Source organism: Haliotis rufescens, unplaced genomic scaffold (assembly GCF_023055435.1).
Source record: "Haliotis rufescens isolate VD_foot unplaced genomic scaffold, xgHalRufe1.0.p SCAF_2, whole genome shotgun sequence".
Taxonomy (NCBI): domain Eukaryota; kingdom Metazoa; phylum Mollusca; class Gastropoda; order Lepetellida; family Haliotidae; genus Haliotis; species Haliotis rufescens.
The window spans coordinates 27,023,446-27,049,471 of record NW_025963890.1 but is presented as its reverse complement, the minus strand read 5'-3'; the positions used below and the strand labels follow the sequence as shown (position 1 = coordinate 27,049,471).

The 26,026-nt window shown below is 37.4% G+C and overlaps 1 protein-coding gene and 1 long non-coding RNA gene across 2 annotated transcripts in view; one reads left to right on the top strand and one right to left on the bottom strand.

Annotated features, from left to right (window-relative positions):
• Window positions 1-26,026, bottom strand: part of LOC124120811 (tyrosine-protein kinase SYK-like) — a 220,906-nt gene that overhangs the window by 45,803 nt on the left and 149,077 nt on the right. Inside the window, exons 10-11 of the mRNA XM_046483671.2 lie at window positions 9,767-9,876; window positions 4,258-4,324 (exon numbers count right to left, since the gene is read on the bottom strand). Coding sequence (XP_046339627.1) covers window positions 4,258-4,324; window positions 9,767-9,876 — 177 coding nt within the window. The remainder of the gene's footprint in view (window positions 1-4,257; window positions 4,325-9,766; window positions 9,877-26,026) is intronic.
• Window positions 22,064-23,013, top strand: LOC125382043. The gene is made up of 3 exons (XR_007222203.1): window positions 22,064-22,098; window positions 22,439-22,499; window positions 22,726-23,013. It is a non-coding gene; the product is annotated as an uncharacterized LOC125382043 (long non-coding RNA).

Genomic DNA, 26,026 nt, shown 5'->3' with positions numbered 1-26,026 from the left:
AGATTTAATAAATGAACGATGTGACAAGTAGGTTAATATAATTATAAACTATTTTGACGTGACTTGGACGGTCTACCGTGCGGTGTGACTTGTGGCTTTGAACGGCCAACAGTGTTGAACTAGTTAAACTGGTCACCACTGTGCTTTGCGTCGACAAGCTATGATGGTATTAGAGAAGGATCCCAGCAAGAAATATCAGAGTGACTTCCCTTTGCTTTACGCTCGACGAGAAAATGTAATCTTTATTTTGTTTGAACTTTTTGTCGAAAATATCGGCGGTCATAAAAAAAAGGGTAATTTTCATTTTTATTTTTTTTTAACATTTGGACTTTGAAAGAGCGGCGCATCCGTAAACCAAGAAATAAAAAAATTGTCGCCTAACCTATGATCTGTGCTACTAGCAGACAATATGGTGCGAAAGGTTAACTTATCTTTTCAGGCTGCTGCTGCAAAAACTCTTACCCCTTAACCTTCTTTTCCAAAATAAGGTGAGGGGAGACGATGGACTGAGCTGCTACTTCTGGACCTAAGCTATAAATACCCTCTAGGTCATGTTGAGTATCTCTCAGATAGTAGCGAAGCCTGCTCCACAGAGACTGTCTCCTCATAAGCGAGACTGGTGGATAAAGCCTAGTTCTTAGGAGTGTTAAAGGTACCAAATAAGGAAGTTGATTCCTCTGTATGCTGGTAACTTTCAGGCATCTTAGTTTTAAGCTATCCTGTGACTGCCACTTTGTTAATGTCTTTATCTGAAGCGGGTTTACATGAGTAGAAATTGATGTTTCCTGTCTCTTTGTTGCAGTTGTGTCGCTCCTAGATAGAACTGGAATGTGGGAATATATGATGATCCGCTTCATCGAAACCTTTCCTGTGGATTGGGATCGTGTACTGTTTATGGCCTATAGTCATACTAAAGTCATAGTCTGGTTTATAGCCATGAACTCTGGTAGGGTCCTGATATTAATCGAGCACAAATCATCTGTGTCCGTGAGTCCTGAGAAGTCTAGAGCATGCAGTTCTGACACCCTGGATGCTGTGGCCAAAGGAATGCCTTCTTCTTGGTCTTTTGTAGTAGTGTTGCTGATGTCAAAAGTTCAAAAGGATCCACCCAAAAAGCCGACAGGTTCCATTTTTGGAATGTGCGTTGGAGGTGAAGGGCAAGTTGACTACCATACATGACGTACATGAGTTCAAGGAGGAGATATCAACGTTCTGGTAATCTGAGGGGTTCCTCCAGGAGTAACCAGAACAGTCTGGTGAATCACAGTCGAGCTGGCAACACCGGTGCTATGATTGTGCAATCTGTGTCTTGATGTTCTGAGCAACCAAACATAGAAGGCATATGCTAATAACCCCATCTTGTCCATGGACAGCTTGTCTACTTGAAGAACTTGGCATCAGACTGAAATACACTGGAATCTTGTTTAGGCATGTGACAAACAAGTCCAGTTGAGGTGTATCCCTAACCGATGTTATCCAACACAATGACTCTGGATGGAGAGACCACTGTTGTGGCTGTCCTGCCTTGATGGGATAAGTTGTCCGCCAATATGTTGCGCTTCCCCATATGTGGCTGCTTAAATCCAGCAGTAGATGGAGTCTAGCAAGGCAAATGAACTTGTAGTCTTACTCAATGAACCACTCAACTTGTCCTCTCCTTGCATCTGGACACAATCTACTACTGTGGTGTTGTCCGTGACCGAGGATCAAGACTCATATTGAGTGCATAGTCGATCACTCTCATCTGGAGGCAATTAATGTGAAGGTCTCATCATAAGGTTGCCATAGTATCGTTATATGTTATATCGTCTATATGAGCTCTCCAACCTGAACTGGAAGCATCCAGAGTGGAATGCTCATAATGACCTTCTCCCATCCTGTCTACCAAGTGAGCTGATCCAATAACAATCAGGGACAAGTTACCAGGATGTCCAAAGTTGTCCATCAAGTTCTTCCCAGCCAGTAGGGGACGAAAGCGAAGTCTCCACCAGTAAGTCATGTCTTGAAAGTATATATAACAAGCATCGAAGAGTATTGTTGAGCCATCACATCAGCAACCATCTGTAGCATCTATCATGATCCACCTGTACGTGTCCTGATCAGCCAAGAGAAAGTCATTGATGTATCTATGGAGATGCACCAGTTGGATTTGAGCAAAACTGATGACCGGATCTGTAATCCGAGTGAACAGCCATTGTGTGATGGATATCCTGAACAGAAGCACCAGAAGATTCTTCAATTAAAGGTTAATTGGTATCAGCCAAACCCAATTCCTTAGCTAAGTGCAAAGTCTTCATACTGATTCCATCTGGAAATATGGTGGACGAAGCAAATATTTCAGCATATCTTATTTTGGCATAATAACCAATCATCGATCTTGTATCACTGAGTAATGGATATTGTATCGCTAACACCTCGCAGACTATGAGTGTTATAGTCACCGGTAGATAGGCCTAATTCATGGGACACCTTGTTGAGTTGTTTACGGAAAGAATCTGGTGAGAGTGATGAGTAACATAGCCCTTCCTGAGGTGTAGGTACAGCATCCTTGTCGAGTGGACACGCTTGTGAAAGGAACTGAGCCAAAGATGTGGAAGGACATAAGGGGTGCCCAGGATACAAAGGGTAAGATTACCTTGTGCATTCACTCCTTGCACTGTAGGATCTGAGACCTGTTGACAGACAAGTAGGTCCCACAACTCTGGAGCATTTACCATCCAGAAACACAGTAAATTCTTGCAGCAATAATTCAGTTTTCAAAGCATTGAGTGATAGTGTACCAACTGATGTCTCCAGCTAAACCCCAAGAAAAGTAAGCCATCAGTATGAGCCCTCCACCTTCTTCCAGCTGATTTGGAAGCTGAGCTATCGTAGATAATGTAGACTCAAGTTCATCGCTGCCGGACATGCCTTCCACATTGCTGTGGCTACCCAGAAGTCATCAAAATAAGGTACCAATGCACAGATGCTCTGTTGGCATTACATTCAGTTATCATTTTGTGTCCGGCTATTGAATAGGTATGGGCTTTTTGGCACAGAACCCAGTGCACTCACCATCCTCGGTTTTGTAGATACTTTAATGTAGTTGCCCTCAGCTATTTCATCCAGAATACTCACCTCTATCTTGTCCTTTTACATTACACTAGTGCAGGAAAAAGTGTTTTCAACCTCAAAGCTCACACAAATCTATTCGCGTTCATATGAGAAGGGTGATGACCATAAGAAGGCTTGTTATACTGTAGCTACTGTAATTCATAGTTCATCACTCAGGCCAATGATATCCAATCATTTGTTCCCATCTCTCATAGAATCTTCAGGGCATTTTTACATGAGGATAGTGTCAGTTGATGCACCACCACAGACACATCCAGCACTACTATGCTATTCTGACATAGTGACGGTGTCACAAATGTCCAGAAAGGAGTGCGCAATCTTTCTGCTAGGCTAGGAATGAATTCTGACTGGGGCATTTTGAAAATATTAGCAAGATCATTAGATGAGAATTCCTTTGCATACTTGCTAATTGGTCTGCAACTGGTCAGGTGCTTTGTTCTCCAGGCTCAGTGACCCAGATGGACAGTCAAAACCTTTGCCTCTTTTCCAAAAGTTATTGCCAATCCACCTCAGTGCTTTTTTAATTGGTATTTAAGCCAATGGCACATGACAACCGAAGTTGTGATCTGTCAATTCTGCTGTTCCCTCCTAGGATTTGAAACCTTGGTCCTCAAGCTCACCAACTGCGGTGGAATTTAACTGAAATCGATCCACTCACAGTGTGAAGGAACTGTTGTCTTCCTCAGATGATAGGTCCTTAAGACCTTAGAAGGTGAATTCTTTGACTTGAAATGTTGTTTGACAATTTAGCCGAATTTTGCCACGAAACATCATAAGGGAGTACCATCACCCTCAGCAAACAGGCACGACCTAGATGAAGTCATGTGACTTAAAAAGTAAATATGCAAGAATGTGTATATCATAAGGACCTTAATGATGAGGCCACCACACTGAGTGATAGACAATATACTGGATAACTGGTCTACCAGTTTACCTCAGTCAAAATTCAGAGAACATAGAAATACATCCGAGCAAAATATTTATTGTTTTTTCCCATTACACCACAAGGTCATGCGTTCATACTTTTTGAGAAAGTGTCACCACAAACATTCCTGAATTTTTTATCTTGTGACATTTACCATTGACCTTTTCATGACATGTTATATGCCCAAATAATTTCCCAAGGGCAGATTGAATACTTACCTATCATTCTGACAATGTGCTTATGGTCCAGTTCTTGCATAACCTCAGCCTCTCTGACAATTTCAGGCTGCAACAGAGTGAAGTCAATTTCACACATGCACAGGGATGCAGGAATGGGTAATTCTATGGAATTCCCTGTTATATAACATACCAATGATAGTACCACTATCTCAAAATAATTTCTCTGATTACCAAGTCTAATGGCTAACATGTCTAAAGTCTAATTTTACATATTTTCTTTTTTTTCAAACCCAGTTCATACCTTTTCAGTTCACGGTAATATCGATTTTCAAGTAAATAGAAACATAAAACTATCAAATAATGGACAAATGTATACTGGTATCCTTTTCAAGTTTTAAAATGACACATATAAGAATATTATGTTTTAATTTAGGGGGGTCTTAAAATAACTTTTTGTTTAAAAAAAATGACACATATGAAGGAATACACTAACAAGGCCTCCCAGTCAACATCATTGTGAATTTTCCTGAATTTCTGATGAATGGTTGAGAACTTATACAAGGAACAGAAAACATTGTGGGTAGACACATTGACAGATGGACAGATGGATCTGCTGAGCGCTATTTACCCCAATAAGACACTTTGAATACTGTCATCAGACAGTGTATGATAATAACTTTGGACCAGGCATTGTATAGTAATCTGAGATAAATAGTTTGGCTCAGAGAAGAAGCTCGCAGCATAGCCATAGTCAGACCTGGAAGGCTGCATGTCACGATGAATTATCTTCAATTCATTGGGAAACACGTGAAGTGAAGAAGATACATGGACAGGTTATAGAGTGAAGTTTCCACACAACAATTGCTTGGAGGAAGGGCATACAAATGATGAATCAGAGCCAAAAGCTATCACATGAAGCCTTGTGGAGTGTGTATCGGTCACTGCTGCTTAAATGGTTACCACAAGCTGGTAAATGAAAAATTCTGGCAAATGATATTGCTGATATCAACACTGTTGTAAAGTTGTGTACCAAAGTGAAAAGCAATCAAGCACTTTCAAGAATATGATTGTGCAAATGCTGCACAGTTGTATGTATTTGAGGAATTACATGGTAACAGTTAAAACTCTGAAGGATTTTCTGAGGGCTAAAAGGATGGAAATAAGAAATTGCATCTTTCATCTTTACCAAATATGCCCCCCATTCCTTTCTTTTTATGAACATTCTAACTACTCAAGATGGGGCTCATTGTATCTAGCTGATATATCTGTGCTTTGCCAAGCATCACCTTTGTCAAATAGTTTGAAGAGGACAGACAAAGGTTGATATGACATCAATCCTTGAACATGAACTTTCTACAGTTCCTTCAGCACTGGCAAAATTGGATGGCACACTGCATTGAAATAGCAAAGCTGTACTGGCATATCTATAGTCTGGAAGTTAATTTAAGGTACCGACGTTTACTACAATATCTGAAAAACTATTGGACCTACTCCAGTCAAAGTTGGTATGGAGTAATCAAACAGTCATACATAACTGGATATTACATTTAAAGACAATCGGTGCATGAATAAAAAATTAATTTCTATTTAGCTATCACTATATTTCATCAACAACCAGACCTGTTCGTCACGGGTGGAATGAGCATTCATTGTAACAGCCATCTGCATAATGCTACCCCAGCATCACAGGGCCATATGACACAGTTGAACCAATCAACTCAACTCGAAAGGTTGCACGGGAATCACGCACACACGAATACGGTGTTAGCGTTGGGCGTCTCAAGCAGTTATTTAATAAGGGATAGGTGATAGGGAGCATTGTCCATAACCACCAAGGATTTATCAGGCAGTGCTAAGAGGAGCTGCTCCTCAACATACGCAGTGAAAACTTGACTATTCATCTCGGTATGGTAGTCTCTGCCATCTGTAGATCTGGATCTGAACACTAGATCACACCCAGGGAGGAAACCTCTGTGGGAGCCTGCATGGAGGACAATCAGGCGCTCCCCTTTACCAGGGGGGATCTTGCGCTGTGGCTCTCTGGTATCTGGTATTGGTAAGCCGCTGTGTGGCAGGCGTTAACCCAGGTTTCGTCCAAATAGACATGCTCATAGCCTTCTTCTTGTTTCTTTTTAATAGTGCACAAATAATTGATATGCAAACGAATGATATCTGGTCGTTCACACATTGCTAGTTTCGACCCTTTCGTCTTTTTGTACTGATATCCAAATTTGGAAAGGAATTTACAAATGGTCCATTTGGAAATATCTAAGTCATGCTCTGTAAGGAGAATTTGTTTTAGTTTTTGTGTTGAAATAAATTCATTTTCTTGTGTTAACCGCCGAATCACGTCCCTGACAACTTTCTTATCAAAGGAATCTAACTTTAATTTCCTATCCTGTTTTGAGATGCCCCCTAAGGGCTATGCAGGGGAGCATGTGTTTTTATGAGAGTTCAAAATCTTAACTACGGTTTGTTTGGGAAGTTGTAATGCATGAATTGTTCTTTTCATGTACATTTCCAAAGTACGAGAAAAGAACATGCTTACTCATGGCTCGACCAGCATTAATACAGTGCATAGGGAAACCATCACAGGCAAAGACCTTTGGAGATTTTGCAGACTTCATCTGTGACTGTCCTTGGAAAGTTTGACACAACAGTCAAATGAATAGACGTTGTGTTTGACTGTCATGATGACTGCTCCATCAAAAATGCAACTCATGAAAAGTGGGGGGAAAACATGGCCAATTGGTAAGAAAACTTATTAACAGTTATCTACCACAAAAGTAGGAGAATTTTATTGTCCTATCAGCTAACAAGGCAGATTTGGCATCTGTTCTGTTCATAGCTAGTAGAAAGAATGGGAGACATTCCTGAGAAGGATGAACTTGAAAACAAAGTAGCCTCTTCCAAACAGAGAGATTTGGCAAATCTCATGGCAAACCATGAGAGACAGACACCTTTTGCCTACTGTAGATGCAAGATCACAAAAGAACTGGAGCTGAATGTTTCAACACAGATGTGCTTTGTCTTTGTGTGTATTTCGCCAAAAGGTTTACAGAAGATCATGAGATGTATGGTTCCTGTTCATAAAATTCATCTAACAACAACAATGCAAAAGAACCTCCTCTACTGTCAGCAGCAAATGTTTAAAAAGAAACTGATTTGTACAGATTGTTCAGCTGAAGGAAGTAAAAACTTTGTATGGAACGTGGAGAAATGTTACATATCCAAGGGTGGAAATGTTTACATAGTATTGTAATGTATTCTCAAGTGTTTCATATGTGATTAAATTGATGTTCTTTGCTTTCTTTATTCCTATTTTGTATTTATATAAATACCTTGGTCAAAACGGGTTTCATTATTTACTGAAAAAAGTAAATAAAAAGTGGCTTAATTATCACATCATTTTGAGATGACCCCTTTCCATCTCCAGATGTAACAAAACATTGCAAGTTAAAAGAAATATAGGTCTCATATTAAAGCAATAGCTGTCATAATTTTGAATTTACAATAAAAAAAAAGAAGCTTTTCATATGGCCCCCTAAAATGCAAATTCAAGGATGGCAGTAGTGTTCAGTGTCCCCTTAGCAATGGGTATGGTGATGACAAACCTAGAAACATAATCGGGGCAAAGCAGTATTCAAAACCACGACCCTAGGTTTCTGGTGTGCCCAAGGGATGCAACTCTGCACAGCGAATTACGTTGCCTAAGATGACTAGGGCCACCCATGCCCCTTACTAAGGGTGTTCTGAAGATTGTCTGAGAACATGATCGCCAATCTCATTAAAATCAGACCTTAGTTCTCACTACCGCTAAACAAAGATCTGAAGACATCCCATTAGAGGTCACGTCTGAACGACCTTTCATCTGACCAATGAGAGCGTCACTTACCAGATCATGAAAGTGACAGTCGGAATGAGATTTCTAATCATACGACCTCAAAAAATTTAACACGGGGTATTCCGAACGATAGTTACAGGTTTAACGACTGAATCCATACAATCTAGACCATCTATTAGCCATTCCAGAATGTTCTTTTGTTTAGGTTTCAAATTTGTAATCGAGAATTTGTCCAAATATGTTTCGAAGCGTAGTCGCCAATTTGAAATTAGTGCCATAAAGCAAGAGAAAGCTGCCTTCTGATTGGTCATTCTATTGGTCGGTCACAGTTTGCACAAGGTTGGTCTGACGTGACCCGTAATAGGATGTCTTCAGATCTTTGTTTAGCGGTAGCGAGAACTAAGATCTGATTTTAATGAGATTGACATGGTCGCAGGTTGCAAAGATGATGTAACAGCATCTACAGAATATGCAATACGGAGATGGTGTTGAGCATGCTGTACAGTTTCTCCTGAAGATTGTTTGGAAGCATGCATTGCAAAGATCCTCCTGAGTATTCATATGCAGTAAACCATATTTATAACAAACATGCTTATAATGTTCAAAGCGGCAAAAAATAATTGAAGGCAAGTGATTAACTGGAATAAGTTCTAACAGCTTGTCCTCACTAATTATTTACACCTTCAATTAACAATAGTTAAAGAGTGAATAGGCTAAAGCCTTCAAAATGAATATTTCTGTCTAAAAAATGTGACAACTAGAGTAAGGAACATTCAGTATTAATAAAATAACGATGACAGACACACTTTGCAAGCAGAAAGATTTAGACATTGATGTTAAGTTACAAATCAACTTATGAGATTAATAAACATAGTACATATACAGTGCACACGTTTGTTATTTATCGGGTAACACGATGTGGTCACGTGACTTGATCGAAGATGTCAGACAGTCTAACTGCTTATAATGAATTACGGTTATAATGAACTGAAATTAGTGGTCACCTGAGTTTGTTATATACATAGTTTAGTGTAGAGTAGAACATGGATATAACGAACTACAAGGGACTGGAGAAATCAGTTTGTTATATACATTGTTTGTTATATGCGTTTTCTCTCGGCCATGTTGGCCATGTTGGATAAAACAAAACACAATACAAGTGACCTGATCACTTTGACTTCATATTTACATGTTTATTTTACAGGCAAGACCAGTCCAATTACAGGTAAGATTAACATAAAGCAAGTTTAACAAAGTTGAATTATCACCGCTGAATGTGTTGATTAGCCACAATCCCTAATTAGTGGTATTTGACCTTGTCAGAGATCAAATATCAGTTTGGAAAATACTCTAATTGGTTGTAGAGACTTTGTTATATATGTATAATTTATTTGATAATAAATAGGAGATAATTCAGGGATTTTGTAACAGTGCATTGTATCCATTAGGTTTGTTCCATCCATGTTGGTTCTGTGTTCTACTGTTTAAATGTCTTAATTTCTTTATAAATAAGTCTTAATTCACATAATTTACGTAATACATATAAGTCTTTATATTCATTAATTACTAAGTAAAGTTACAAATAAGTACATTTTATAAAGGTGATGTTTTCTTTCAGGGTACCCTGTTTGTCTTGCTTTACTTACTGTTTAGATTTTAAGATTCTTTTACCTAGAAAAAGATATTTACTTTTGCAGTACTTACCTTTTGGTCTGGTTTATAATCTTCATTCTTTAGAGTCTTAATAGCAACAGGTATTTCCTTCTTGCCCAGTAGGCACACTCCTTTCACCACAGAACCAAACTGCCCAGATCCTGTTAACAATGAACAAATTAAACACCACAATGAAAATATTTTGTAATAATAAATCTAAAAGGCTTCTGGCAGCTTTCTACTTAAAATAACAAAGCACATCTCTCAAGTTTTGTACACAACATTTCCTGCATATGACTAGTTCTACCCCATTCTTTTCCTGTGTATAATGCACACCTTTTTACAAGAAAATACACCTCTGAAGAAGTGCATATCATACCATTGTACATTCAAAATGTCAATCCCAGAGAATAATCAGCCTATAGTAAAAAAGTGATGAAAATTACATGAATGAAAATCAGTGATGACACAGGTGTTCACAAGGAAAGGTTAGCATGTCCAGTGTTACCTGTAGCACTTGCCATTACTACATTTTTCATTGAGAGTAAGTGCCTGTGAGTAAGGAGGTATACAAAGGTCAAAGCATTGATGAGCTTGAGGCATCATGTATACAAGTGATGTGGCATATTTAGTCAAATCTGCTTAATGTCTACCACAAAGTTTTGGGAATGACCAAACCAGGCTCTTCATAAAAGCAAAACTAGTTACAAGTAAAATGTGTCTTTCAGTGAAATTTGAATAAAATGCTCTAAAGCACCTATACATCTGAGACATGTAGACACAGGCTGAATCTGATTTATATTGCTCAACATGAAGGGAAAATTTACAACTGGCAAACTTAAATCATCCCTCTTGTCATACAGCTTGCCACAGAGGCTGCTATCATTTTGATTTTCTAAGCACTGATGCTAATAAGACACTGAATATGGTTTCTCAGTTGTTGTTATTTATTTCCAACTCTGGTGGGTAGATGGGGTGAAGATACACAGTTTTCTGGGCATTGCTAAAAAAGAAACAAAAAAAGTGTTTGCAATACATTCATAAACAGAAGCATACCAATCTACCTGTTTCTTGATACACAATTGCCACTGCGCCAAGCTACCTTAATAACAAAGTGATGACTGTGATAATAACTACTGTAATAACAAAGTTTTCAAATACCTCATTACACATTGTTCTCATTAAAAGTGCTATTCAAAAGTGCATATCCATATGCCCCTGCAAATGGACATCAATCCGTGAGACAGGTTCACAAGTTACCTCCCCTTCACTGGGATGAGTTGTCATCATTATTCTTCCCCGCCCTTAAGGCGGGGAAGTATAAGGGAGAGGTTAAATTTGTAGCATGTAAGTCGACATGTTGGTTTCTATGAAATTTCAAGCCACACAGTTACCGAAACGAAACATACAAATCATGTGAAATGTGCGTGAAATGTTGATGTTTATCTTTTCCAGCAATAAGAGATACTTCAAAATCTTCTTGCTATTCTGAGACTTAGTCATTTTTCGTAATGCTGATAACCCATGAAATTTGTTCATTTTGTTTTTAAAAGAGCTAAAAATGATCCCATTTCGCTAAAGTTAACCGGTCTATATTTTGTAAGAATAAACTATTGCGCATTGAGCGATTATCTCCTTTAGCTATAGGCGTAGTATAGAAGTGATAAATTCACGCACTGACCTTGCATTGCTGTACATCGTGCCTTATTCAAGCTGTATCACTGAGAGTGAGTGATTATCTCCCTTACCCGAACAGCTCAATTGCGCACTACCTTTGCAATGTATCGTATGTTATTCAGGCAGCCATCGAGAAACGTTCCAGGAAGGAATTAAGGCCAAGCCTGTCACGGGCACTCAATTTTCACACTGCTTTTGCAACATATTTTTCAACAGGATTAAATAACAGGCTTCTATAAAGTATGACTTTGTTCAATAAACAACACATGTAAAACAACGGGTTTGATATGAGAATTTTTTTATTAGTTATCTTCATAATCACATGTATGGCGCTTGCTGTGCATAGTTGAGCACAGCATTGTTTTTAATACTTCACTGTATGTAATGTATGGTACATACTATTTCATGCGGCGGTTTACGTTTCTGCATGGTTTATTGCTTTGACAAAAAAACAAAAAAAATTCCAGCAGAGATCATACACCCGTATATGTTCTTTGCTTCTGGATACATAGGACAGGTTGGTCTGTAGTCTGTAGTTTGCAATTATTTTCCAAAAAGATAATACGGTTGCATGATATCTCCACGATGTTTGGGTTGAACATAGTAACATTCTTTTAAACAAATTTCAAATTTAAGCCGGAAGCAATCACAACACAAACCCAGTAAACCAAACGGAACCATACACAAGAGTGAGTGAGGTAGTTGGGTTTAACGCCGTCTTGAATAGTATTCCGTGTCAGCTTGATGTGGGAGGAAAGTCTGAAGTGATGCAGGTCTTAGACGTTCACCACTTTGGTGAAACCAACGAGCAAGGGTTTTGTGCTGACAACAAAATCGGAGCGAACCGAGATTCAAACACACTGTCATAGGTTTCTGGCGTGCCCAAGGGACACAACTCTGCATAGCGAATTGCAGCGGCTTTGGCGACTGGGCCAACAATGCCCCGTAAGCAACTGTAAGAAACTATTATACAACAAAGATGTTTTAGATGAGGTATGTATTGCGGAACATTCCATGTAGAATCAGTGGCTATATTACACAATCACAAACTACAAAATACATGCACAATAAACGACAATTAAAAAACACAGTAACATTCAACATTCCAAAGAGCTACATTATAACAATTTTATTTGTAAAACAAGTGTATTATAATGATATGGAAACAATATGGGAAGTGAGCAAAACTATGGTAATGTTGTACATACATGTGCAAGGAATTGTAAGGTTTGTAATTGTTGATATGTTAACAGATCTTGGAAGTTGTTTCTGGATAACTGTTGGTAAACTTATTAAGAATCTGCACCTTTTAACCGAGTGTACTAAATTCTTTATCATGATTGGGGATTATTTGTGATTCTCTTTCTTGGTTGTATTATGTAAGACAATGCGTAATGTTGTTCATCTTCTGAGACATCACATGTTTCACAGACGTTGTTCAAATGTTGTTGTTGTTTTTTTTTTATATCTACAATTTTTTCAATTTTTAGTTTGTGATTACTTAAACGAAGTTTTGAGAAAAGTGACCTATGTCCTTTGTTTTTACAATATGTAAGATAATTCTCAATATTTATAGATAACGTGACCAAACTGTATGTTCCTAACTTGCTGCTAGATAAATGGGAATCCATTAATGATTGCGTGAATTTTTACATTTGAACTGAAGTCTATTGAGTATATAATGAGTGGATTCATTACATTTTTTGTGTTCACTATTTTAAAAGTTTGCTTTATTTAACCCAACCAACATTTTGACCAGAAATATTAATATTTGCTGCAAAAGCATGCTTTAGAATGACATTTGTTTCGTTATCTATATAGGATTTTTTTTATTGGTACTAATAATGGGTATATATCAAGTTTTGCCTGACAGGCCCAGTTTTCTTGCCTGGGTTTTCTTTGTGCTGACCAATTAAAGACACTGTTTCTTTTATTGTGCTTTCCAAAGATAAGTACATTAATAACAACCAATTTGTACTGAACATAAATTCTCTCCTCCCATAGCTTACACTTATTTCCTCTGCACATAGCATTATATTGCGGGGAGCTATTGATGCTCTGCAGCAATCTCTACTTGTTGCTGTGTCACTTACCTATCTAACTACCCGACACAATCAAAATGGGTCCAACAGGTAGGGAATACATGATTGTGTTTAAGGTGGTAAAGTACTGTAGGTAATAGGGGTTCTACCGCAACTACACTGGAGCAAGATTTATATACCTATACTGCTACTACAGATGGAATTTTTTATGCAAAAATGATGATGCGATCCAACAATCATCATTAGATTAAATTAATTGTAATGAAAATGACTCTAGCTCACCACTACTTGGAGCCATTTTCAAACCTATCAATGCTTCTATGATACAATTTTTTATAGATGATAGGGTTCTGGCTCACTTCCACTAGAGCCAGATTCATATACCTATACCATGACTACAGATGGATTTTTTTATGTGTAAATGATGATGCGATTCAACGATAGTCATAAGATTAAACTAAATGGTAATGAAAATATTCTCTATTATTTTTACTAATACGTATACCATTATTTTTAACAAAGTGATAGTCAACATTTTTACTAAGTTCTTCGTTCATTTTACTAGGAGACCAGACTATATACTCTTCTTGGTAATTGGAAAGAAACAATTGATGACCGTATTTGGTTGGTTTGACATCACTGATATAATCTATACCTTGTGGTAATTCTCTCCATTTGATAATTTTGTCCCTGAGCATAAATGTTTTGATAGCTTTTTCGAGTTCTTCCTTTGTTGGTTTGTAATTCTCCATTATTATATATTTACGTAAGCATTCTTCTAAATGAATGTATGATTTAATGCAGTGTGATCTAATGATAGGAAGCAATCTATTTTTAATCTCCAACTAGTTCTTTGGTTTTGGCATTGAATAATTGACGCGCTTGTTGTCTCCCCTGTTCTATAAACTTTTTTTCCTCGTCTTTGCTAATACCACTGGTCTTATGAGAATTGGATTGAATCTCTTGCTTCATTACGTTGTATTTAGTGAGTTCCGACAGCACTAAACGAAACTCCTCCTCGGATATCTTACAATCAGCCATTGCTGTTGAAATATGATCCTCAATGCTGTTCAACTTTGCTTCGGTGAGTATCCGAATATTATCATGTTTTAATGCTTTCTTTTGCAACTTACCAGAAATGAATTTTATCGTTATTCCTGCCAGTCCTGAGACTCCGGCCGCTATTTCCATGCCAAGTACGATAGGCGCGGCGATTACAGAAGCCGTCACAAGCGCGGTGTCAACTCCGTCGAGAGCATTCACGGCTCTGGGATACTTTTTATACAATCCAAGTCTAAACTCCCTCTCCTTATCTATTCGATGTTTTATGTCGCTTATTTGATGTAATCGAAATCCATCAACAGTATCCATCTTTTCATCGAGCGCCATTACAGTCATATAATAGTCCTTAATTTGTCTTGATTAAATGTTTTGAGAGTATACATCAACCTTATCAAATGTATATTATATGGCATGAATATCTTAGTAAGAGAAATGCTGTCACTTTTAATAATATGGACCCCCTCAAGGGTGATGCTCCAATATGAATAAAACTGCAAAGTCGACGCTCATGTTTCTTTAGCCATTTAATTGATAGACCTGGTAATATTTTGAAGGCATCTTCCGGTGCATCTCCGTACAAGACTTCAATAATAAGCGTAGAAAGATTAGGTATTGCACTCAAGTTATCTTTAATATCATTGAATTCAGTAACCAAATTTAAACTAACATTTTTAACTGCCGGACGACTATATAACATATGACCTGGGTTTTCTGGTAGGGGAGAGACTACGACACTTTTTCGTTTTGACGGGATATAAGCCCCGAGTAAGATGCCACTATTTATTATCTTAGTTAAATTATGTGCTTACCCATCATCACATACGGTGGGGTAATGACGATATTCAGTAGCCACTCGATGTTTGCTTCGACCATAGTCCATTTATTATCATCGTTGTGAGTGAGATTGTACGAAGTGTTTTTATGGAGTCTACTAACGTCGACATCGCTTAAATCTCCTAGATTACCTGTGAATGTTACTTCTTTCCGCTTGTATACATTATCTTGTAAGTGTAAAGCGTAATAACTTACCATCGGTACCAGGTTTACCGAATCCTTCTGTGTCTCCGAGATCGGAAAGCGCAATTGTATTACATTGTCTAAGGTTATGCGTTCCAGGGCCTGATGAATCAACCATTATTTATAATATGGAGTGTCACACTCAAGTATCCTTAATTTTTTATATTGTAAGGTGACACTTTTTTTATTTCTTGGTTTACGGATTTCAAACTCATTTCAAAAGTGAGGCAGGCCAATTTAAAAAAAAAAAAAAAAAGCCTCTCACATTTTTTTTTTACTTGAATTTTGTCCTAAAAAGTTAGGTAGGTATGAAAAAAAATATCCTGGCGTAACAAAAGTCAAATAACTCAATTTTTCAAGAACATTTTATTATATCCCTGGCACTCAGCTTGTGCACAAATGGCAACATAACAATATTCATGTCATGGGTGGAAATGCATGAAAGACGCTGCTATTTTGGCAGCATGGGCAACGTTTAACTCTTTCAACACCAGCCAACCAGAAGATTACTGCTGTGACACCAAGTTCCCAGAGACTCTTGTGTGATAGATGAAACCAACATTTATCAAGGAAATTATCTGCTGAAATTAACATCTTCGCTACTCCATGTTTGGCCATACACTATTTGAAAGGTCTAATTAATCCTATTGTTTATAAAATATGAAAGTTATGTGTATTACATTATTTAAATAATTCATTAACAACTAAATAAAGTTTGTTTTAAATAAAAATAATGTAAGCTAAAACATTCATAACGTCCAGATTAAGGACCAATGAAGCACAAATTTAAAGGGGCACTGATCTAACGCAATTCCCCGGGACTGGTTGTTGCCTTTGTTATTGTTTTTCCGCAGTGAGTACCCGGATGTATAGCAGAAATCTAGACTAGTTCGTGACCTCTGCTGCGCCATTCGTAAGCGCATTAGTCACTTTTATGGGTAGTAATAAGGGCGTATGGTCACATTGATCAACAAAATGAAATACAGTTTTCGAGATAATAAGGAAATGTAGGTATCTTTGTGAGTAGCATCGGTAATGGTGACGAAGTTTTGATAAGTCACTTGCTTGGTAATTTTGCGATTTTCATTTACACTATTTTGACTTGCAACACAAAGTATATATTTCACCTGAGCATATGCTTTTTTTATAGTGTGTATATTTTTTTACTGTCAAATGTGTAACACATTTATTATTTTCTAAATATTCAGTTATTTTACAAAGTGACTGAAAAACATTTCCATCTGTATTATTATGACAACGAATTCCAAACATTTTGATGTTTAATGTCATCACCAAGAGACTGAAAATGTAACGTTGAAAAGTACATTTCTAAGTTGTTTGGCTTTTAATCCTACATAATAATCTGTTGTGATGTTTGTAGGCCCTTTTGATCGTCTTGATCAATCTGGACAGATTTTTTAGTCAAAATGACTGAAATATTTACACATTTTATAAATTGCCTGAGAGAATCACATTTTACAAATTGACGGTAATATATACACGCTTACAAAGGAAAAGACCTGTGACAACAACGACTATCACGCATTGAAAAATTTCCCAACCAAGACGTAGAGAAACAAGAACGAATCGGTTCAAATGAAGGAAAACAAAATGCAGATATCATAATTACAACCTACCAAATTTATGTGTATAAGTTTTAGGCAGCTTCCTTGTTCGAGGAATGTATCAGTGAATATCCACACAAAGGAACAATATCCCACTCGTCTGCAGCTGTACAAAGAAACTTATTCGATGTCCCGTGTCTCAGTAACAATCAAATATTTTAAAAGATATATATCGTTTCGGGATATTATAACCCGTGTTCGTTTCTCAACTGATCGCTTGGATTGTTTCAGGTGTTTTACATAGGTGTCAAGTCTCAATGGTCGGCTGAGAAAGCCCACGTATTTTCATAGCGTCCACGGTTCCTAAAAATTCCATTGAGTGATAGATAACAATGATCAATCAATCAACGTATTATCAGTTAACCCTTTCAACAAAGTATGTTGTTTTTACATCGGCACTTCGCGCCATGATATGAGTGTATTCCCTTTGTTTTAGTAAACCTAGACATGTAAACACTCACTCTTGACATATCCACTGTGCAAGATAACAGTGATTAATCAGTCAACGTATTTTCTGTTAATCCTTTGATGACTAGGAACGATCCGTTGATTTACAAAAAAAAGTAAATCAACTGATCATTCATCTCTTGCTGGGCTGCCACGTGCATATTACATAACACACATTTCACCTCACTTCAAACCTGGATTTAGATTGAATAATTACCCCAGACACAATAAATGCCAAATGGGAACCTTTGTCAGGTAATATAAGTGGTGCTACCACTAATTGTACCTGTAATAAATTCATTAACTGAGCATCAAGTGAATGACGACAAATACACAAGTGTAGGGTTATACAAGAAAACGTGGATGACAACAAGGGAGTAGTAATCGTATTATCGACGCAAGCCGAAATCCGAAAATGCTTTCACTGCATGGATACTGTTTTTAGTATTAAACTATAACCATCTGGGGTATTTCCAAATGACGACATCCGATGAGCTCCCTTGTTCTTTTTGTCTGTTTGTTTAGGCTGAAGAAATGAATTAACAGTTAACCAATCAGTGTTCAACAATGCATAAAACAAATATTGCCTCCAACCTCCAAGTTTATTTAGCTGTCCTTGCAGACGGTACCCCAGTCTCTGGTCACGCTCAGTTGCGTTGCGTATCATCCGGGTACTCACGGGGGAAAAACAATAACAAAGGCAACAACCAGTCCGGCGAATTGCGTTAGATCAGTGCCCCTTTAAAGATTTTTTCGCCAAATATAAGAATTCATAAAATCCACTTACCCATTTCTTTTTTATTTTCATTTGTTTACGCTGTTGGAACATTATTTTAAAAAGAATTACAAATAATATCTGTCATCACCAATTTCCCAATGATAGTGGCTGTCCGCTCACTAACATGATGAAATACCTCCTTTTCAAAGCTTCGTATGAATAACACAAACGTCTAAGGCTGCCATGTCAGTATACATTAGTGAGTGAGTGAGTATGGTTTTACGCCGCTTTTAGCAATATTTCAGCAATATCACGGCGGGGGACACCACACAGTATACATTAAAAAAACCTTATATTGTTTCACCGACAAAATCTTCTACAAGGTTCGTGATTGGTCAAATTTAAGCACGTGACCTAACGCAGCCAATCAAATTACAGCAACGGTAATTTTCAGACTTTGGCGAAAGGTTTGGGTTAAATCATGTTATTCTGAACGGTTAAGCATGGAATCGCGATCTATATTAAAAATATGGACATTTATGGATGTATAGAGCTAGGTTACGAGCTATGACAAAGATTTCTTATGCATATATTTTGGCATTAAGACATCGTGTCCGAGCCGAGAAATCGAGGCGACGAAAGGCGAGATGTCATTTGACTGGCGATTACATGCGATCGCACGAAAAGTTGGAAATAATACCTAAGATGTCAGTTTGGCAACTTTTATAGATATATTTTTGAAGATTTTATTTCTTTGTAAATAAAGACGTTTCAGCACATGAAACGTCTTTTTTTTGCTGTTTGACATCTCGATGAGGACCCGTTGTCGAAGTGTGTCCGAGAATATTTTCAATAACATTGCGGGAAATCGTGTCTAGTGAATACATTTTTAATCTATAGATAAAAAAATGATGAAATCAAATGGAATACGTATTTCAGACATTGTGAAATGTGATAGATTTAATAAATGAACGATGTGACAAGTAGGTTAATATAATTATAAACTATTTTGACGTGACTTGGACGGTCTACCGTGCGGTGTGACTTGTGGCTTTGAACGGCCAACAGTGTTGAACTAGTTAAACTGGTCACCACTGCGCTTTGCGTCGACAAGCTATGATGGTATTAGAGAAGGATCCCAGCAAGAAATATCAGAGGGACTTCCCTTTGCTTTACGCTCGACGAGAAAATGTAATCTTTTTTTTGTTTGAACTTTTTGTCGAAAATATCGGCGGTCATAAAAAAAAGGGTAATTTTCATTTTTATTTTTTTTTAACATTTGGACTTTGAAAGAGCGGCGCATCCGTAAACCAAGAAATAAAAAAATTGTCGCCTAATGATGAGAAAGATTCCGTTCTACCGCTATTGTATTTTTCATCTTTGACTGGAACAGCTCTGAGTAGAGTTGAAGGACTTTCTAGTTGAATATTATCCGTCGTGCTTATTTGATCAAGATGGATGCACAACTCTTTATAGGGAACTAAATCGGGTAATTTATCTCCATGCCGTGTTTGGTTGGGTGGTATTAATATTAATCCTTTTTCGTCTCCTATTACAAATCCAAGTGTATCTGCTAAGCGCTAGACAAGAACTACTTCCTTTTCTCCAGAGTTCAAAATCAGCATCCCATTCGACTCATTTTTTATGAGACTAACTCCCAAAGGCTTAAAAAATTCATCATTGAGTGAGCATACGCTGTAATACCCATCAGGTATAATGTGTTCTTTTCTAGTTATTATTATCTCATTATTATATCTCGCAGCATTTATATTGGTCCACCGCGGGTAATCCGTTACATCGCACAGAGCGACTTCAAGTTGTCCATCCGAGTTATCGATAGTATGAAGCAGTTCAATAGACTGACCATTTGTTATTCCCGGGAGTGTGACATACATATTAAATATACAATGATACTATATCATAACTTAAATATGAAATCAACTTACATTACTAATCAGTCGATTTTAGTAAGTGCCTCTGGTGCTAATTTTTTTGTTGAATTCCCTGATATCTTTGAAAAATATAGGTTCACGGCAACTAGCGATAAAATGGTGCACAATTGGTTCCACAATCTGATGCAATTTTGGCAGAATCAGTTAAACTTTGCCATATGGTGTGCCACAACAGGATGTGGTGTATCTCTTTATGCCCCAGGATTTGAACTAAATAAGTCTGTTTTATCATTTCACGTGTACTATCAGATTAGACGTATACTTAAAGAAATTAGTGCCCCATTACCGCAGGATCGAGCATGGAATGCATCAAATAATCCGTACAATAGGTTCGCGTATGAACGTATTAGTCAGGAATTTAATATTGCTACAAGTAAAGATTGGCGTATTTAAGGAATCAACCATGGTCTAGGTGTTCCGTACAGCGGACAAAAAACTGTTAAAGAAGAAAGCGATGATTTAGTTAAAAAAACTAATCAACCATTCAATCCATTTAAGTTGTTACAGAAAAACAATCTTTTTGTAAGATTACATAATCTTAATCATGGCTGGGAACTTTCGAGTAATGATTGGAGAGGAGATCTTATGAGTTTTAAGGGTGGTTTGGCTTATATTGTTACAAAATTTGTACAACTGAACGATACCGCAAACTCTTGGAATGAATTTCTATATGATAAAACAGAAAATAATTTTACTAATCCAGGAGTTGTAAGAGTTAATGAATCAATAAGAACTTATGTATGGGCAATTCTCGGTGCACAATCCCAAACACGTACATCCATTATTGGTTCTGGGACGGCACTCGATGCACAAAAACAGTTTGTTGCAAACGTGGAGGATGCTATTAATTCACCAGTTGATATACCATCTTCTATAAAACTTTATCAAGATGTATTACAGTACGCTCAATCCAAAGTAGACTACTTTTATGCGCCGGGACTATACATGTCTCCGAGTAATATGGAACTTAAGATCGGTCAAGTGATAGGTTATAATAATAAAATTGTTATTACTACCGATCAACAAAACACAGGTATAAATTCAGATATTAACACCGAATTAATAACGCAAACAAACACAGGCGAAACGGGAATAGTCAAGCCACAGTCACCACATGTTTCACAACCATCTACTAACGCACAACCACAAGAGCCACCGCATATTGCGGCTAAAAATCAACAACATATCGATGAAAAAACAGCGCTTATAGTAGGTGGAGTCGTGGCTGGTTTACTCATGATTTGGATACATAGTTCTTAGCGGATACGTACAACAGCCCTGCAATTGCTATGATCAGTGCCAACAAGTTTTGAATAGGCCAAGTGGTGGTCTTAGCTAATAAATTCAAGAGCCAGAAAACTATACTCCCTATTATACCGGGAACTGCAGACGCGGCTTTCCCAGCGAGCTTTCCCAGTGCTGAACCTAATGCTTTTAAATGCTTTTTTATCCACTCTTTTACACCATCCCTATCACTAGGCGGTGCACCACCTCCTGTATAGGGAATAATAATGTGTTTAATTTGAATAATTTACGCGAAGGGGAGAGGGAATTTCGCGAAGATTTTGGTAAAGATTTTGACGGTTTCGACAAAGTGTCCCCACCCCCCCCACCCCCCGCCAACTTTCAAGAATGGGAGTGGCAGAGGGACCACAACGGTGGAACCATGAGGGATTTTGAAGAGGCGACCGGACTCAAGAATACTTTTTGACACGGTGAGTGAAGAGTCGTGCTATTGATTTTTTCCAACTGTTTTACAATGATTCTGTGTTTGAACAGATTATCAGGGCGACGAATGAGAATGCAGCCTACACGTGAACTAGCGATCACAACAACAACAAAGGTGAGTGGCATGACGTATCTCTTTCTTTTTTTTTAAATTTATTTTTCTGATCGTAATCCGAATTGTAGTTTGCCGGTTTGTGGTATGTCCTTGTATTTCGCTCAATTTGAATAAAATTTATTTCGATATTCATGTTCGTTTTCTTGTTTTTTACATCTTAATTTAAATTTTAGTAACTGTAATAATTATTTATTTATTAATTGATTTAATAAAGTACTGATTTAATTTATTATGCAATTGTAAATAGCAGTGTATTGTAAATATGTTATCACAACTTGTATATTTGCAGAACTTGAATTTACGATCTTTCTGTCCTTTTACAATCTTTCCCTCCTTTCAGATCAATCTGTGATATCTTCCCTGTGATGTCATTCTTATAGTAGCTGTGGTTCAATGTTCAGGTAATGTGATTAATTGCTATTTAATTACTTAAATACTTAATTTTTGTTTCAAATCCTGAAAAAGAACAAAGTAAATCTGATATTTGTGTTTTTACCTGTGTTAACAAGTTTACCTGCGTTAACGAGTTTCCCTAAGAGGCTGTAAGTGTATCATAAGTAATATGTGACATCAGTATAGAAAACAAAGTCGGTACCAAGTGTTGTAAACTTGTTTATATGTTTACAGATGTGCATGAAGAGAATTTACCTGTAACACCTGGGATTACCTGTGCCGTCCAAGATGACAAGACCACTGTGTTATGTTTACCTTGTATCTGTGATTTCTTTTTGTGATTTTTAATACAATTTAAGCCAAAATTCATTGTCTGTTATCATTTTTTCAGTGTTTTCAAGTTTTATTTCACTTGTAAACACCTGTAATTAGAAAATAACAAAGGTTAAAGACAATAACAACAAAGAATATTACAGTATACTTAATCCTCTTTACAATGGTATATGATAAATGTATATTAAAAGCAAGTTTCTGGTAGAAAAAGTGCATCAAAAATGATAGTGTGATTTTCCAATAATACTGCCAGGGAGGCCAGTGTGCAGGCCTTGTCAGTGTCAGGGACTGCAGTGTTTCAAGGGACATAACTCTGGGGCATCCAGGGATGAAAGAGTTAATGTTGTTCGAGGAAACCTCCGATGCATTTAAAAGAAATACCGAGAAGTTCTACAATCCCAAGATTACAAAAGTAGAATTGACTATCGAGGGCGTTCCTAATCAACTATATAGTCAAGAAATGCTAGCGTATCAACAGAGGGATGAGATTAAAAAACTCCCTTCTATAAAACGAAGCCCAGACGTTAACGCGGTCGTGAAAGATCTGTCTCTCGGGGATGTATCGATACCTCACCAAGAAGTATGCGCTATGGCTCGACATGCGAACAACGGAAGATGACCAACTACACAGCAGTGGGAGGAGAATAGAAAATGCTAGCGAGGGTGTCACTATACAGATAACGAAGCGCCAGGAATCAGCTGGTAAATTAAACATATATTTGTACGTGATTATGGATGCACAACTTAATATACAGAATGGAAGATTCGTGCAAGCAATCTATTAATAATCTTTAACCTAAAGAACTTCACTGCGCTATCATCTACGGGCAAACAGGTTGTGGAAAAACAGCTTTTATTCTAGATATTTTTGAAAGTCATTATTGGGACGTTTTCGCCCATATTATTATTTTGTGTCCGACTATAAGCGTTAATAAAACATACCTATCGAAAGATTGGGTAATGAATGATGATGGGCTACACAGAGTTGATCCGGGCGATCATTTACAAGACTGTTTACGAGTATGCCACGAAAAATACAAAGGAGAATCAACCCTTTTCATAATAGACGATTGTAGTGCGAGTAAAGAACTAACCAAAAAGAAGATATGCTTTCATATTTAGCATTCTCCGGACGGCATACTCAACATAGCGTTTGGGTACTTACTCAAAAAAACAACTGTCCTGAAAGATCTCAGAGAGCAGACCAAATGGGTAGCCTTGTTTCATTGCAAAGACTGAGATTCATTTGAGGAATGTTTACGCGAAAATGATGTTATATATACCAAGTAAGAACGAGATAACGTCAGAAAACTGTTAGCTTCAACGAAGCACTGTCAACTTGTATTAAAAACCGATCAACCAGCTGCTTATGCAATTGCTTAACAAAATGAAGCAAAAATTATAGCAAATATAGCAAAAATATGGCAAAATTATAGCAAATATAGCAAAAAAGATAGCAAATATAGCAAAAATACGATAAATTGAACATTAGCAGTTATTATGATGTAATAATGTGGCTTGAAATCCTCATTCTTTTGCAACAGTTTATAATTACGGGCTGTATTGGGTATGCCATATTTTATTATGTTAGACTTAAATATCTCCTTAGGTGTTACATTATGGAATGCGACGAACTCATCGAACAAATGCTCAAAGATGAGCCCGATCAAGATGTAGATAAATGTTTAGATAAACATAGAGAAAGACTCGCCGCTTTGGCAGCTGGTGGAAAATGTTCCGAATATTTTGGGGAAAATTATACCATCGAAAAAATTGATAACATGACCGATGAAGAAATTAAAAAACTGTACGCACGTTATGAGTCTAGACTGGGAGTTACCATGACTAAAACAATAGGGTCGGCTATGTTACAACTATACACAGTCGTAGCTAGTATGTTTCTCCCTATCCCAGCAGAACATCGCCCGCATTTATGCGAATCTCTCGAGAAAGACCCATTCATCGAACACGCTATAAGCTCAGTAGGCTGTGAGTTTTATCATAGATATGGAATGTTCTGTTCACTCACCACAGCTTTAATAAAGGCAAGGTATTGTCAATTCAAACATAAGTGCCCACTTAATAATAATAGAGAGTCAAGTGACACCACAACAGATTGAGGAAACACAATCACAACAAGTGACACCACCACAAATTGTGGAACAAGTGAACGAGGATGCATAACAGATTGTGAATGAGGAAATACCACAAGTCAGAGTGACAAAGAACCCCCCAAAAATAGCAGCCGGAAGAAAGGGCTGGCTGGCGAGGAAAGCGAAACTAATGCATAATTCAAATATTTAACATAGTTGTCCGATTAAAACTTGGGCACTGGTAGGAGTTGTTGCTATAGCGGTGGTATGGTTGTTTTATAAGACCGGAGAAGAGAAAACATCACCCCCGATGTCACAACAAGTTCAATTAGAGGTTAGCCCTCATGTAATGTTAATGACTACTCCAGTTACAGACGGTAAAATGTTGGTAAATGCAACGTATCATTCAGCGGTGGTCAGCGGCTTGGCCATTGGCTATGCCCGTATGGCTAAAATGATTACTAAAGCCACACCTCCCAAGCTAGATTTTAATGGTTATGATATCGGTATGATGATTCTCGATATTGGATTGGCTATGGCTACAAAAGATATGCTCATCAAACAAGGGCTTATCCCAGAAGACATAATGAAGTAATTAAACATTTGAATATATTATATTGATATAAATATGGCAACAATTGCGATGATGGTTGGTGGAGCTGTTGTTAATGCTCTAGCTTTTTCGGGGAGTAATTTTTTATTTTCTAGTATGAGAGGTTCGGAGAGTAAACGACATAATAAAGCATTAGAACAACTCGAAGCAGCCCAGTCACAATGGACCAGGTGCAGAATGGAGAGATTAGATTTTATTAATGAAGAAATGCGTAGGCAGGGACATTCAATTCAAACGTTTAAGGATGTTGAATCTGCCATGCACGAATACTACCTTGTTTATGGGAAAAAACTTGACCCAATACCAAAACCAACAATAAGTCAGTTTTATACACCGTCAGAGGAACAAAAAACCCGCAATATCCCATTCATCATGTTTAGCTTATCAGTCATTGCTATTTTTAGCTACACAATAACTACGCATAAACCATGACCTAGTTAGGGTCTCACCAGTGGAGATGTGATTTGCATTTAGACAAATGATATGATAGATGTAT